This window comes from Psittacula echo (genome assembly GCF_963264785.1).
Source record: "Psittacula echo genome assembly, chromosome: 10".
In the NCBI taxonomy this organism is placed as follows: domain Eukaryota; kingdom Metazoa; phylum Chordata; class Aves; order Psittaciformes; family Psittacidae; genus Psittacula; species Psittacula echo.
Window position 1 is genome coordinate 11,900,750 of NC_137741.1, and position 15,896 is coordinate 11,916,645.

The following is a 15,896-nucleotide window of genomic DNA, read 5'->3' on the forward strand; positions in this document are numbered from 1 at the left end:
CCTGGGACATGGGAACGGTCAACCCAACACGAGGGAAGAGAAATGAAGGAAACGAGTGAGCCCCACCAAAAGCAGCTGTGGAGAACAAGCAGAGTGGCAATGAGGAGGTGGTCAATCATTTCGTTTATGGGAAGAGGCTATAAGAAGCCGAGAAGCAGAGCTGCAGCTGGCAACTCGTGACTAGAAAACAGCATTTATCTCATGGGCAGCGATTTGTCAACGCCTCAACCACAATCATCCTCCACAGCACCTAAACGAGCAGCCTGACGGCAGCCACCAACTCCCGCGCGAACCCTCTTGCAGTGCGCGTGCTCCGCTGCTGCGCGTGCTCCGCTGCTGCGCGTGCTCCGCTGCTGCGCGTGCTCCGCTGCTGCGCGTGCTCCGCTGCTGCGCGTGCTCCGCTGCTGCGCCGTGGCTTCCTGTCAGTGCAGCACAGCGCTGTACACGGCAGCGTAACACAGCGCGGCGTGGTTGTTGCGCGGGAGCGGTTTCGGTTCCGGTTCGGGCGGCGAGTGGCGCGTGGCGGGTTGGGGTGAGAGGGAGGTCGCGGCTGTGTGGTGTTGGCGGAGCGTGAGGCCCGAGGCGACGCGAGGCGGGGTGAGTAAGGAGCTGGACGGGCTCGCGCAGAGCAGGGGTTGCCTTCTCTCGGGGAGGGAGCGGCGTGCAAGCCCTCGATGGAGAGGGCAGCCTTAAAGCTGCTCCTCCTTGACCCGGGAGACGAAGGCACCCAGAGGTGTAGGGTAGGACCCTCCACACTGTCCTTCCTGGGAGCCAGGATCGGCGCCCCGCTGAGGATTTCCCTTCCTGCGGGCTGCTGCTTGTGCACGGTGTGGCCCAGGCACGACTTGACGGACGGGTACCTGCAGGTTGATCTGACCTGCAGCACCGCCGGTGTAACGGAAAGGGATGTGACGGGCTTTACGCTGAGTGTGGGCCAGTTGCAGCTCTTGGAGTACCGCCAGCTAACAAAGGCAACTGTGAGAGTGGTCCTTAAGAGTGCTGCTCTGAAAAAGTCGACTCCCAGAGCAGTGTTGCAGGAGACAATCAGAGAACTGCTAAGAAATATTTATGTTTCACTTCATTATGTTGTTACTGTTGCCCCAAATCTCAAAAATCCTGTCATGTGTATTGAAATACTCTCTGTAGACCCTTTGGTGGATGAAGCTGGATTGATAACCCCCCAGACAAGTGTAAAGATTAAGGAAGTGATCACTTATGAATGGTACAGACATTTATCAGAAGACACAGCAAAAACTTCAATTGCAGGACTAGATGATGTGGGAAAGTCTTTGAAAGAAATTATTGATTTGCCTTTCCGCTTTCCAAAGACATTTAAGAAGCTAGGGCTTTCTGTCCCTAATGGAGTGCTACTAATAGGGCCCCCGGGTGTAGGGAAGACCCTTATGGTAAAGGCAGTAGCCAAAGAACTGGGTGCATATCTCTTGTGCATCAGTGGCCTAGCCGTCTATGGTTCAAGACCGGGAGAAAGTGAAGAGAATTTACGAAGAGTCTTTGAAAAGGCCAGAGAAATGGCATATGAAGGCCCAACCATCCTCTTTATTGATGAAATTGATTCTTTATGCCCAAAGCGGGGAAGGTCAGACAATGCTCCTGAAGATCGTATCGTTGCTCAATTACTAACACTGCTGGATGGTGTTGGTAGTAAGGGTAAAATAGTCATTACAGCAGCAACAAACAGGCCTGATGCCTTAGACCCTGCCCTGAGAAGACCTGGGAGATTTGACAGAGAGGTAAGCAAGCTCTGTGATTCATATGTTCTTTTTTTTCTTTCCTTTTGAGGTTGTGCAGGGGCAAGTTAATAAATTAATTTTAAAATTTTTTTGAGTATGCTGGTCAGGTTTCATAGTGGGATTCTAGAGGCTTGAGGTAGGCCCTGTTTGTTTAGTTTGCTGCAGCTTGGGTAAGGTAGGAAGCACATTTTACTGAGGCTGGGAGTTCCAAATACTTGGAAATGGACAAGGGGAGCCTTTATGCTTCTTCATGATGAAGTCATGAACATCTTCTTGAGGGTTTCCTTTTGCTTACAGATGCTTAGCATTACAGACTTAGATTTTTCTCATTTAAATCCCAGATTAAAGATTTATACATGTCTCCTTAAAAGTTTATCATGACAGAGAACTAGTAACCCATTGTGTCAAAAAGTCTATTCAGATTTCAGTAACAGAGGCTCGGTCTACTCTGGAAAACTTCTAACCTAATAGTCTAAAGAAGAAAGAACACTTACACAATGCAGGATGCTTTTGCTTGTGTTGTTTATTTTGCTTGCACTCCTGGGTCGTCCAGTTTAGTGCAGTTCTTTAATGCTTTCACAAGTATAATTTTCATTCTTGAGTTCTTGAGACATATTTTATGGTGGTATTTTACCAGGGTTTTAACGTATGAATGTTTATCTAATTGATTTCACAATGTTTCACAATAAAATTGCTTTAAATTAGGACTTGATATACACTAGCTGACAGTGTCTTATGAACAACTGCTTATGCAAACACTGTTCACCTGGAAAGTAAGTGTAAATGAAGAGTATTTTAAGTGTTTGTCATTTGTATAGTGCTGGTAATGTTTCTTATAAAACTCTTTTAGTTGAAATGTAAGTATGTATAAATCTTAAGTAAGCAGTGTAGAGCAGAGACCAAGCTGCTTGCCTATGTCTAGAAAATAAGAGGAATACAGCAAAATACCTATTTAAAATTTGTGTTTACCATATTTGATTTAGGTTGTTATTGGGACCCCAACACTTACGCAGAGAAGATCCATCCTGCAGTTGCTTACATCTGATATGCCAATTTGTACAGATGTTGATTTGGTTAAACTGGCAGAAATGACAACTGGGTATGTTGGAGCTGACCTTACAGCACTCTGCAGAGAAGCTGCTATGCAGGCTGTGTTCCACAGCTCTTTGGTATGGTTGCATATTAGTCAAGAAGAATGTCATTAATATCTGTACTAGCCTTTCCCCATAAATACTCAGCCTTACTTGGAAAGCTCAGCAAGTTGAAGAACTCACAAATTAAAATACTGAAAATACCAGCTGTCTTATAAATGTAAATATGCTGGTCCTTTCAGCTCTCACCTGAAAATACTGCTTTCTCCTTTCTGGTTGAAAAGCTTTGCTGAAATTTTTTTATCCTTATCTTTTTAGGATTGTGCAGAGATTTTAGTCTTTGGCAAACTGAATTATAATGTCCACCAAAGCTCTCTTTTGAAGCTGTTGGTGATTTAGAGTTCTACTTAATAATAACTGCAAATTACAGTTAGGTTGACACATAAATATAACTGCTAGTGATAATATCTGTTATCATTTGTGTTGTAGAGCCAGGTATAACATTGTAGACACAAGGTATACAGCTGCCCAGTGTGCAGAAATTTAATTTCTTAGCAATTCTCCAATTCCATATATGTATAAAGTTCTTAATACTCTTTTTATTTAATCTGACTTTTACAAGAAGTGAAATATACCACAGATACGTAGGTTTTAATCTGGAATGGCTTGGTGGAAATTTAACGTGGTATTTGCAAAATTACCAGAGTCAGAGCATCTACAGAGAATCTGTACAGAGAATTTTCCTATCCCTGTCTTCACTCAGGGATAAGAAAAAAAGAGAGCATCGTATCTCTAAAAGTTCCATCTCCTCCAGATACCCTACAAATACTGAAAATAATAAAATAATTTGAGCTTGCTATCCCAAAAAGATGTAGATGGAGAAATGAAAATAATTAATAAGTAGATTGCCTATTTGCCTTGAGAATGCAAGCACTTTTGTAAAATGCTTCTTAGTTCTGTTAACTGCATCTGTTGTTTCATAATGGTATTTTATGGCCTGTTTGAGATAATGCCTTACTTTGTGTGGTAAAAATAGATGTTAGAACATTTTTGTATGTATTCAAGACAGTCTAGGATTTGGTATATAATAACTCTGAAACTAGTAACCACTTGACTTAGCAGATCAGTGTCTAATGGAGCTGTGATTTAGGGAACAGTAGATTTTTCTAAAAGATTAGTTTCTGTTAACTTATCGTTTTTTCCTGTGTAAAAACTTGCTGCTAAAGAGACTACATCGTGTTACAGCTTTGTGTCTGCAGTGCTTAAGCTTGTTAGGGTGAGAATTTGTTGTTTTATTAGTTGCATTTAGCATTTTGTGAAGTATTTTGCATACTAATGCAGCATTGTAAGCTACTGTGTAAAAAATATTGTTATATGCTTTATCTGTATTTTTTCAGGATTCAGTGAAAACAGTGATTAACATGGCAGATTTCCAAGAAGCTTTTAAAAAAACTCAGCCATCCTCTTTTCGAAGTGCAGTTGGACTAACAGAGTGTAAACCTGTCACTTGGGAGCAAATTGGGGGTCTTGAAGATGTGAAATTAAAGTTAAAACAGGTAATGGATAAGACAAATCCAACTAGTTTCTAATAGCCATGTCCTCCAAGGTGTTCTGTATGCTACGTGATGGAAATTATCTTTCAAATTACCTTATTACATATTGTATTTCATAGAATCACAGAATTATTTGGGTTGGAAGGGACCATAAATACCATCTAGTTCCAGTCCCCTGCTATGGGCAGGGACACCATGCACTAGACGATGGTGCTCAAAGCCCTGTCCAAACTGGCCTTGAACACATCTGGGGTTGAGGCAGCCACAGCTTCCCTGGGCAACCTGTTCCAGTGCCTCACCACCCTCACAGTAAAGAATATCTTCCTAATATCTAAACTAAATCTCTCTTTTAGTTTAAAACCATTCCCCCTTGTCCTATCCCTGCATGCCCTTGTAAGCAGTCCCTCACCAGATTCCTTGCAGGCCCCGTTTAGTATAGGAAGGCTGTTATAAGATCTCCCCGGAGCCTTCTCATCTTCAGGCTGAACAAGTCCAACTCTCTCAGCCTGTTTTCATAGGAGAGGTGCTCCAGCTCTCAGAGCATCTCAAGGCCTCCTCTGGACTCACACAAGCAGATCCATGACCTTCTTTGTGCTGAGGGCTCCAGAGTTGAACACAGTACTCCAGGAGACTGGAAACCAGGAGAGGTCTCACAAGAGTGGAGTAGAGAGGGAGAATCACCTCCCTTGACCTGCTGGTCACACTCCTTTTGATGCAACCCAGTTGGTTTCTGGGCTGCGAGCACACACTCATGTTGAGCTGCTTGTCAGCCAACACCCCCAGCTCGTTCTCAAGATTGCTCTCAGTCCATTCTCTGCTTAGCCTGTATTTGTGCTTGGGATTGCCCTGACCATTTATTTTAAAACTTTTTTTATACTTCATTAAGATATTGCAGTGTTTATTAGAACTCTTCTAACAAGGTGTCACTCCCAACTGTAGTATCATGGCAAAATAATCATGGTTTTGAGTAGCTGAAAAACACTTTACTTGTATCCAGAGAACTTCTCTGTTCCTGAATGTGTAGCCAGAGACAGCTTTTGTCTGTCATCTCTCAAGAATTGCCTTTAGTTCTGTTTGAGAGGACACTTTAAGAAGGGAGCACTATATGAAGAAAGACCAAGCTAGTATTCTTTGATTTCAAATTAATGTTTCTACCAAGGAAAGGAAATAATACATTCCTCAGTGTTATTGATTGCCTATGAATTCTAGTTCTGTTACTAAGAATGTCATCACTTTTTTATGTATTGACAGAGCGTTGAGTGGCCTATGAAATTTCCTCAGGCATTTGCTAGGATGGGCCTGTCTCATCCAAAGGGTATTCTTCTCTATGGGCCATCAGGGTGTGCCAAAACCACGTTGGTGAAGGCCCTGGCCACAAGTTGTCACTGTTCCTTTCTCTCTGTCAGTGGTGCTGACCTCTTCTCACCTTATGTTGGAGATTCAGAGAAGATTTTGTCTCAGGTAGAGTTTTTAACTTGTATAAGGCCTGTAGGTTATTATTTGCTTGACTTTTGTGATGGTCTAAATTTTGTCACTGAAAAATTGATAGTTAAAGCTCTCATTTGACTATTAAATAAGATAGCTTTCGGATTCAGATGTATATAAACTAAGAATCTAGCCCTAAAATTATACAAGTTTTAAACTTTGAATGTATTTCTACCATTTTGTTTTCAGTTGATTTAAGAATCTAAGTAAGACCTCGCCTATAATAAATGTAAGCCAGAACAGCTCCTGTGAATCTTTGAGTCTATCTTTAAAGTTAAGTGAAATACAGAGTATGTGTAAATAGGTGTTTTCTCCTTACCTGACTGAATGTATGCACTGATGTTTTACTTTATTAATATGTTAAAAAAAGGTTTTTCGCCAAGCAAGAGCAAATGCTCCAGCAATCATATTCCTAGATGAGATTGACTCTATCTTGGGATCTCGGTCACACTGCAAAACTAGCCATGGTGTCTCAGAGCTGGTTCTTTCCGTTCTTCTCAATGAGTTGGATGGTATTGGGCTGAAAGTCACAGAAAGAAGAGGAAGCAAGCTGCAGCTTGAGGGTCAATGTCAAGAACAAAGTGATGAGGAAAGAAAGGTATTTATGTTCCCTTTTCCATATAGGGAGGATGATAAAGGCTGTCCAGTTGTTCCAGAAATTTTAGTTGTTGAATCACACTTTTTAACCTTAAACCTCAAGCTTAAAAATATGCAAGATGCTCTTTTATTCTGTCATAACTTCTAAAACATACTGTATATAGGCTGCAACTTTTTACATACACTGTTCTTCAATGAGACTTTGAACAAAATACACAGGCTAAAGAGCATTACTAGTTGGTCTTCATCTTCTGTCACAAAAATCCTCTTGCTTGACAGTAAGGTAATTTTTTAGATTGTGTTATTTTTACTATTATACAGGTTCCTTCCTGGACTTACTTTTAATCTCTACTTTAAGCACTACCCCCTACTTTAAGCACTGCAATGCTTTCTCATACATACTTTATACAAAACCAATACACACATTTCTTCCTTATCACTTAATCTGGCCTGCACCAGGGCAGTTTTTTACCTGAAGAAAAATAAAATACTAATATTGAAAGGAAAGTAACTACATGTAAAGATACATCATCTTTTTGTCCTTTCCTTTTCCTTGTTAGTAGTTAACTAGTATCTTTAGGTTCGTAACCATTTTGCACTAAAGTGTTTATATCATCTCTTAGCTAGAGTTTCATGAAACTTTGAACAAGGATTTCATGGTAGTTGCTGCAACAAATAGACCAGATATGTTGGATGATGCCTTACTGCGTCCTGGAAGGCTAGACAAGGTCATCTATATTCCACCTCCAGATCTGAAGGTGATGTATTGCAAAGCCATACTTGGATTTAAATGGAGAGGTATTGATTGCCAGCACGCTGTAAGAGCAAATGGGGACATATTCCTGTAATAAATATATTTAACAACTGATGGATGATTCACTAAACTTCAGATACAATGAAGAATCTTAAAGAGGAATAATTGCATTTATGATTTAAACACCAGTAATATTTGACGTGGTGTATGTAGCTATACTATCACATACAGAAAACAGACAAAATCTGGTAGAATTCTGTATTTACAAAATCAAGCTGCAGTTTATAAAGTACCATAACAAGTTGTCTGTCCTTGCTTCAAATCATTCTTTTGCCCTGTTCCCAAAAGTAGTGTAGCTACTTGTTGTGAGCTTCCCCAAAAAAAATGTTGAGCCAAAGCAGGCCAAATATGGATTCCTTAGTCTAAAATACTGTGTATTCATGAAGTAATGGGTAATTGCGAATAACAGACTTTAATGTGTGAGATAATACTCTTATGGTTATCTCCATTAATAGCATTTTATTCACTCTTCCACCAAAACTTAAGTAGCTTTGGTACTCTTCTCGATTTTCGTTAGTTCTAATTTCTAATTTGGTACTGCTTTGGAGAGCGATTAATTCTTGGTTTGGTTTTGTTGTATAAAATGCACCATCCTACAGGGAAGGCTTTCCATTTTGAAAATCTGCACAGAAAAAATTCCATTAGATACTGATGTGTCGTTACAAGATGTGGCAGTTCTAACAGACCTCTTCTCTGGAGCTGATATTGAAAATCTGTGCAAGGAGGTAAGAAATATTCATGGTTGAATAAATCTGTGACATAAACTGTAAATTAAACCTTTCAATGAAAAAAGAGAGCTAGCTCGTAGATGTTACCAAGCCATCTGTATATGGATTCTTTCACAGTTTGTCATGAAAATACAAAGAGAACGAATAAAGCTGAAGAAGCTAATAAGGGTCAGTTCTTTAAATAAGAATAAAGGCTTTCTGTGATAATTTACTAGAAGTTAAGGACCTGTACTGCCCTTTGTGTCACATGGCCCTTTGTAATCCAAACTCGCATCTAGATTAATTGTAATCTGTGTACTGCAAGCAACTTTAGCATATTTAACTGAAATTAGTACATGCTGTCAAGGCTAGAGAGAAAAAAAAATGAGAAGATAAATCTTGTAAGTATTTGAGATGAGTTGCATAAAAGACAAAAGACTGGGAGGAAAATCCAACAACTTAAGTTATCAAAGATATTGTCTAATCCAGATAAAAGAAGTGAATGAAAGAGTTGCAGTGATTTTATTTGATGTTGTATCTACTGTTCAATAACCGTAAACTATATGATGCTGCTTTCAGATGCTTTACCTGAAATTTTGTTTGATGTAAAGTATTTTAGACTACTTATAATAATTTCTTTGCCAGTTAAAACATGATAAGCATTTTAAGCTGTTCCTTTTTTTTTTCTTTTAAAGGCTGCATTGTTGGCGTTGCAAGAGAATGGACTTGAAGTGACTGCTGTAAAACACGAGCATTTTGTAAAATCATTGAGGACTGTAAAACCATCCTTAAACATGAAAGACTTGGAATTTTATGAAAAAATCTATACTCGAGAATTATCCTCCTGAAACAAAAAGGAGTGATGTAGGATAGGTATTCCTAAATACATCACAAAGATTTAGCAATGGCTTACATATTTTCTGCTTTTTAATACTGTACTTTTTTTTTTTTTTTGTACCTTTATTTTTGTACTGTATTTTTCAGTGTGTAAAATTTCACTTGAGAAAATTCTGTGATTTCGGTAATGGAGGAGAAAATGAAAATCTTGTTTACTTTGGCTAGGTTTCCATCTAGAAACAAGTAATTGAGATTCTTAGATAAAGCACAGTGGAACAGCTTACTGCTACTGTAGATTTCCTGAATCTCAGTACAAACACTGGCATAATAATATTTAATTTAAAATATGTTGTGAAGTTCCGAAGGGAGAATGAGAAAAACTTTCAGACTGTTAAATGGGAGGAAGTAAGTCCCATACTGTGGAAAATGTCAAGTGTTTTATATGTGCATATCTACAGACTTGCTTTCTGAGAAGCAGATTCCAAAACATAGTGATGGTGAAAAGGTTGTCAGTGCTTAATACCTTGTTGTAGGTGTAGAGTCTGGGTTTTGAGGAATAATTTTAGATCAGTTACTGATTGCTATACAAACAGTGGGATTGAGTAAGCAGTCTGAGTTACTAAGTCTGTAATTAAGCTATAATAATTTCTTATTCAGAGAAGGAAGTTTGCTTTTAAACTCTTTCTGCAGAATTCTTTTCCTCATCCAATCATTCTTTGTCAATATATTTTTATAGGTCATTTTCTAAAATAAGTAGATATATCAAGGGAAATTGTTATTGTATGTATATAAGTGTGCATTTTAACTTACCAGGTAGGAAGCTTTCAAATACTTTTTCCTTTTCCCCATGAAAATGTTTGTGAACAACACCACTGTCAAAGATAATTTCTTATTTCAGCTGAGGCTCTTAATTAACCCATTAACAAGTATTTCTTTCTCAAAACATGGGCACCAGGGACCACACTACAGTGCAGTTTACAGTGAGATGGATCACAAAAAGAAGTTCCAAGGCAGTTAGTGACTGGGTGGGGCAAAAGGGGGAGTAGCCATTGTAACTTAGGAAAGGGTTCAGATATAAATGACTGTCCTACAGCTTGGTGGCTTTGATCACCATTTTCTGAAGAGGGACCATCCTGCTGCTTTATTGCTGGTAACAAGTAGGCCAGTGCCAATGAGCTTCCCAAACAGCCAGAGATTTCTTGACAGCAGTGCTGGAGATGAAAGTATGAAAACCTTCAAGGTAGCTGTCTGGTTTGCTTTCCAGTTTTTGAGAGTGTTGCTTTAGAATAGACAGACCTGAATGTTGTGAGGACAGCAAACTGCTGGCAGCTCCTATCTTTCAGACATGCTGATGCTTCTGTACTCACTCCCTAGAAGGACCAGTGGAACAAATTGTGCCCTATTGCGTTCCTTTCTTGCTATGGGGAGCCAGCAGAGTATGCAGGAAGGGAAACCTCTCTTTCGTTTTAGTGCTTTACAGTGGGCAAGAGGGAAAGAGAGAGAGAAGCCGGTTTACAGGAGTTGTCTGCAGGCACCACGCACCTCCAGCCTGCCCCTGGTAGGAGTTCTGAGCCAGGGGTATTGGGAAGGTAGGAGCTGTGTAACACAATAGAGTGGTTGTGCCTTGGGCTTGGCTTAAGCTACTCTTGCAGGGAAAGGGACATCAGTCTCCTGTTCCCGTCACTGAACGCACCTTGCCAAGGCCTTGCCTGTGCCTTTGCCTCGATACATTGCTCTTTAGGCAGCTACCTGGATAAAGGGACAAACAAGAAGATAAAGGACGAATGCAGAAGCAAAGTTGAATAATGCCACAGTAGGGAGCGGAGGAGCTGCGGCAGATAAGTGGGAGGAGTGCACTCCGCAGCTCCTTGTGGAGGACTGGAACGCCGCGGGGCGGCGCTGCTCGCTAGCGGGACGCTGCTCGGGCCGGCCGTTGGGAGGCGCCCTGCCTGCGCGGGCTGCTAGGTGCTGCGCGGCGGGCGTTGTACCGCCTACGTGACCTGGGGTACGGCCCGCGCTCAGCGGCGGGGCTGCCCGTATATAATGCGGAGCGCAGGGCTCGCCAGTGTTGAGCTTTTCGGCAGCGCTGCCGTTCCCTCTGCGCCTGCCAGGTAACGGGGGCGTCGTGCCCTCTCCCTTGGGTCCCGCAGGCGGGGAGGGTCCCGACCCGGGGCGCCGTAACGGAGAACCGTTTGTTACAGGTCCGCAGCCGCCGCGATAATGAAAACGAGCTTCTTCCACATAATCAAAACAAAAAGAGAAGTAAGTTTGTCATAGACGTTGGTTCTGAGATAACCCTCTTGGCTGGGAGGATGCAGCTGGCTCCAGCAGGCACACAGGGGTTAGCATTAATAATTATCGGTTTATAGAGGAGATGGGGATAGCAGGGGAGGTATGCGAGTTGAGAGTCATGCGCTGGAGCTGAGGTGTGTGAGCGGTAATGTACAGCTCGCACACCTGAACAGCTAATCACATCTCACTGTAGCCCTCACACCCCTTACTCACGGCTCCATAGGCAGGACAGTAGTTCAACTTTTGTCTCCGTTTTGTGTCTTTCAGCTCATTCCCCTGGCTGGAATAATATCCGTCGCAGCTATTGGGGCATTCTCTTTTTCCATCTATTCCCTATTCTGCAAATCTGATGTGATGTAAGCAAAAATTTACTGACTGGAGTTCACCCTAACCTTCTTTTACTCAACAGAGGTGTCTGACCATCATGTCTTGCACCAAAAAAGTGCCATATGGATGTTCGAGACTCCTAGTAACAATTAAGATACTGCAGATTGTAAATACTGAAGAAATTCGTTAATTTGAAGCATATTCTGAATTATTTCATAACTTTAGATGTAATAATTATATTCTTTGCTTTAGTTGTAATAGCTTTTAAATGGCCTTATAAAGAATTTCCACTAATCACATAGGTGGATGGCATGCAGATATGTTGCAGCCAGGCTGTTGGCTTGTATATGAAGAACATTTGACAATACAAACTTAGAATAACAGTATTTTAATGACTTGGCTAATAATTGGAGCTAACTCCTATACTCTAAGCTTTTGGGAACTTTTATATTCAAAGTGTTAGGAATAGGTATTTTGCCTGCCAGGGTAAGAATCCCCTTTGTCTTCTCTGTCCGTGTTCAGTTTTGATTTTTCAGCTTGCTTCCCTTACAATAATACCTACTTGAACAGTGTTGGCTTGCTTGGTGATTTGGAAGCCGCAAATAAAGCAAGACATTACTTATATTAAAATATAAATGCCCAAACCTGTAAACTTGTGTTTCAGGGAACTACTTACTTACATTAATAGTTCTACTGGCAATAGACAGCTCTTATAAGAAACATATATGCAAGATTACACCCTAAAACATAATACCTGTTTTGCTTTACCTTCTCTTAAAGCATTAACAAGAGTAGCAATCCAGAACCATGGCAAACTGTTGATGCTACCAAGCCTCAGAAGGTAATTTGTACAAATAATATAGTCAATGCAAATGACATACATTTTCAACACAATGAATGTTTTTAAATGTGGAAAATCTAGCAAAATATAATAATATATATTATAAAATGTAAAAAATATAAATTAAACCTGAAGAACAATACAAACGCTAAGCTGATGTGTGTCTATTTAAAAGTAGCACTGCTATTTTTTTATTATTTTTTAATTTATTTATTTCTTTATTATTTATTTATTTTTATTTAATTTTTATTATTTTTTATTATTTATTACTTCACATAAATTATCTTCCCCTTCCTTAATAAAGGGGATTCAGCTGTTATATTCTAGGACTGATCATGAACTTATGGTGTACTTCTGGTTCATATCCTGCACCTGCTCCCTGCAATATCTGTTTACTCAATTCCATTGATAACAATGGAAATTCAGAATATAGAAGAAATGCTCATTAATGCCTTGTTACTGAATTACAAAATTGCCTAAGAATGTTTTGAGTACTGCAGCCTGAAGGAGAAAATCTTATTTTTGAAGAGCATCTAGGAAAAAGAAAAATGAAACTACTTAAATTATTAGTTATTTAATATCCAAAAGATTTTGTACAACAGATTATTAAATAGGTCATTAGGTGCCATTTTTGCTTGCTTCTGAAGTGAAAATGTAAAGCTACTAGAAATCCTTCATGGATAAGTTGATGCATGATATGAGGGGATTTTGCTAATTTCTTTGGTGTTTTCCTGTTAATTTCTTGCAGCTATTAACAATCCGTCAGAAATGGAAACCTATAGAAGAGCTGGAAAGTGTCAAAAAGCTTACGAAGTAACAAGTTTCTGTTGCCTGAAAAAGGTACCCTATGAATCTAGTGGAACCACTTCTGCACAAACTTGACTACTGAAATCAGTGTGCGGAAATGCTTCTGCTACATTTTTAGGGTCTCCCTACATTTTTTTTTTGAATCTGGATGAGGAGTTCCATATTGCTTTAGAAGCTGGCATACAACATACAGTCCAAAAATCTGTCTCAAATAATTGATTTTCTGTGAGCATTTGATGTCAAATGTTTACTATTCAGATGTTAATTATAGACGGAAAATCCTTCACACTTTGTGTGGAATATTGGTTTCCTCAAAAACATTAATGTATATATTTTAAATAAAATGTATTTTAAAATTAACATCTTTACAACATTCCATGAAAATTTGATAAATGGATATCACCCAAAAGCCCTTCTAAATTGGCATTCCTGATCTGCTCCCACTCTATGCTGTATTTCAATGCTCTATACTGACCTATGATGACTAATAGTCATCATAGCCAGAGGATGTCTTTGTGTGGCGACATATGTGGTCATAAAGTATATTAGCATTTGTTTTCTGTTAGATGTGATGACTGTTTAAGTCAAAACTGATGTTCGACTGCTAATATTAAAACTTGCACATGCACTCACCTTAATTCATTGATGAGTCCAGTAGGTTATTTTATGGTGTATTTGAGACTATAGGATTAGAACATCAGAATTAAGCATGGGTAAAAGGGAATTGGAAATGAGGTAATTTCTGTTGTATTTAAATACTGTTCATGTTTCAATTTAGAAAAAGTTACTAGAGTTTGGAAATGCGCATTATCCAAAACTAATTACATAGTGTTAATTCTTTTTGTGCAAGGTGGTTTATGCGGAAGCTTAAATGAACTGCGCCATTAACAATACTTCTAAGCATTTCTAGATATATGCTATTGGGGACATCTGCTTTAACAAAGAGAAAATAACAGATTTAAGTTAGGAATGGCTCTATGAAGAGCCAGTTCTGCTTTAAGCCTCTCTGTGTTTTCTTAGGGATTGGCCACGGTAGGAATGTCATGGAGCAGGCCCCCAGTACATTAATGAGGCAATACATATATCCAATGGTACAACAGTCCTTTTGTGGATATTTTCTGTATGTGTCCCCTTCCAAGCAGTTTCACAATATATTAGAGTTTCTTTAACAACAGGTGTTCAGAATGCATATTTGTTTCTGTGAGGAAGAAAGCAAAAGTGAAACAACTGCTAACTGGAAAGTCCCTGTAAGTGAGTAATAGGGAAGTGCTTTAGGTTACTCTGGTGCAGCATAGACAGCTTAGTAAAGGTGTCTCCTGAATTTTAAGGTAGTTTGGCTTCAGGAGCTTTAAGTTTACTTAAGATTTATTGATGCTGAGGAAAAAAAAATAAATGTTATTTTATCTCATACTTGTGTGCATATGCAGCGTAATATTTATCAAGTAAGGATGACTCAGCAGTGTCTATGTTTGAGAGTAATAGGAACTACAAGACTTCAGAATACATTCATAGCTTTTGCTTTAAGGAATGACATTACAAGATGATTGGATAGCATATAACCACAGAAATCCAGTGCTCAGAAGAATACAAGTTCCAGTATTCAAATAGAAATATTTTTAAATATTTTCTGTAACTTATTCTGTATTTCTGCTGGATTGTATCAAACAAAACAAAAAGTGCTGTGTTCTGAATTGATTAATGAATTAAAATAGTTTGTTCTTCAGTAAATTACTTGTATGGTCTGAAAGTAATGTGACCAAGTATCTGTCAGCATTAGGGAAATAAGTGTGTTAGGTTTTGATTTTTTTTTTTTTTTTTTTTTTTTTACTTAAGTACTTTTCAATGGTGTCCTCCATTAGAGCATTAAGCAGCATGATTGCTATGGGTCATGGGTGTTGCTTCCCTCATCTGTCCTGCTAAGGTAGTAGAATGTTTTGTTTTACTAGTTGCCTTTTTTTGTTAGTATAGATTTGTGGGGAGGGTTTTCACATAATGTGAGAAATCAAAATATTTTCATGCTCTTTGAAAAGATTATAAAGTGCTGAAAAAATGATTTGTTCTTGGGACAATTTTGTGTGTTCTCAGACTCCTACAAAATAGTCTTGCTCCTGCATAGATGACTTTTTTAAGTAGAGCAAGCTAACAGCAATTACTGTATCTCCTCCCTCAACTACTCAACATAAATCTATAAAGCAATATACAAATTATTTCCTTATTCTACTACCATCAGTTAAGACATTAAAGACTTAATTGGCTGAATTTTATGAGCTTTTATGAGAACAATAAGTCTTCCATGTCATGTGTTACTCAAACCCATGACTTTTTATTCCATGGACAATTTAGAGGCCACTGAAATTGTTTAACAACTTTTTCACTTCTCTCTAATCTGTTCTGTTTTGTCTCATGCTCCATTTTGTTCTTGATTTTGTTTCGGTTTTTAAACAATCACTCTCTGCTCACCCTCTTTAGTACTTTTCCATGGAGCTATACAACTTCCAACTTTATATGAATTGCAAAGTTAAAGTGCTCACTGGCTTGTTATGTTTTTCAAATATAGATTAGAAACCATTAGAAGTGTTTGTTCAGTGATTCTAATCACCGTTAGAAATGTATCATGAGAATCTATGGTCATGCTTTTCAAAAGCCACCTGCATTAAAGCAGTATACTTGTAAATAGCTTTCTGGAAGAATGGAAGGTTGCTTTCTGCAGTATACATGTAATTATTAATAAATTACTTTTTTTTTTTTTTCCTGTTATTACAATAGTACTTAAAGGCCTGAACCACAGAACTTG

General features: G+C 39.0%; 2 protein-coding genes across 4 annotated transcripts; both read left to right on the forward strand.

Annotated features, from left to right (window-relative positions):
* Positions 1-551: 551 nt before the first annotated feature.
* AFG2B (AFG2 AAA ATPase homolog B) lies at positions 552-10,556 on the forward strand. 3 transcript variants are annotated; one of them, XR_013957715.1, is made up of 8 exons: positions 552-1,751; positions 2,735-2,920; positions 4,240-4,398; positions 5,647-5,856; positions 6,251-6,478; positions 7,101-7,275; positions 7,891-8,016; positions 8,694-8,832. XR_013957715.1 is itself a non-coding variant. In XM_080626022.1 (8 exons), exons 1-8 carry the CDS (start codon positions 675-677, stop codon positions 8,844-8,846), a joined length of 2,274 nt encoding a protein of 757 aa, XP_080482148.1. In that variant the 5' UTR covers positions 552-674; the 3' UTR covers positions 8,847-10,556. The 3 variants fall into 3 exon arrangements, 1 of the variants encoding a protein (XP_080482148.1); XM_080626022.1 differs by having other exon boundaries at positions 7,101-7,235; positions 8,694-10,556; XR_013957716.1 differs by lacking the exon at positions 8,694-8,832 and having other exon boundaries at positions 7,105-7,235.
* Positions 10,557-10,736: 180 nt separating this feature from the next.
* On the forward strand, positions 10,737-15,155 carry LOC308225294 (normal mucosa of esophagus-specific gene 1 protein). Its single transcript, XM_080626028.1, has 5 exons — positions 10,737-10,946; positions 11,037-11,097; positions 11,395-11,483; positions 12,235-12,295; positions 13,044-15,155. The coding sequence occupies exons 1-5, from the start codon at positions 10,879-10,881 to the stop codon at positions 13,110-13,112; spliced, it is 348 nt and encodes a 115-aa protein (XP_080482154.1). The 5' UTR covers positions 10,737-10,878; the 3' UTR covers positions 13,113-15,155.
* The last annotated feature ends 741 nt before the right edge of the window (positions 15,156-15,896 follow it).

Excerpts from the sequence above, each read along its gene's own strand:
- AFG2B (XM_080626022.1), top strand. The coding sequence starts at position 675 with ATGGAGAGGGCAGCCTTAAAGCTGCTCCTCCTTGACCCGGGAGACGAA. Across the intron at positions 4,399-5,646 it reads TGAAATTAAAGTTAAAACAG|AGCGTTGAGTGGCCTATGAA; the intron begins GTAATGGATAAG and ends ATGTATTGACAG. Across the intron at positions 8,017-8,693 it reads TTGAAAATCTGTGCAAGGAG|GCTGCATTGTTGGCGTTGCA; the intron begins GTAAGAAATATT and ends TTTCTTTTAAAG.
- LOC308225294 (XM_080626028.1), top strand. The coding sequence starts at position 10,879 with ATGCGGAGCGCAGGGCTCGCCAGTGTTGAGCTTTTCGGCAGCGCTGCC. Across the intron at positions 10,947-11,036 it reads GTTCCCTCTGCGCCTGCCAG|GTCCGCAGCCGCCGCGATAA; the intron begins GTAACGGGGGCG and ends CGTTTGTTACAG. Across the intron at positions 11,098-11,394 it reads TAATCAAAACAAAAAGAGAA|CTCATTCCCCTGGCTGGAAT; the intron begins GTAAGTTTGTCA and ends TGTGTCTTTCAG.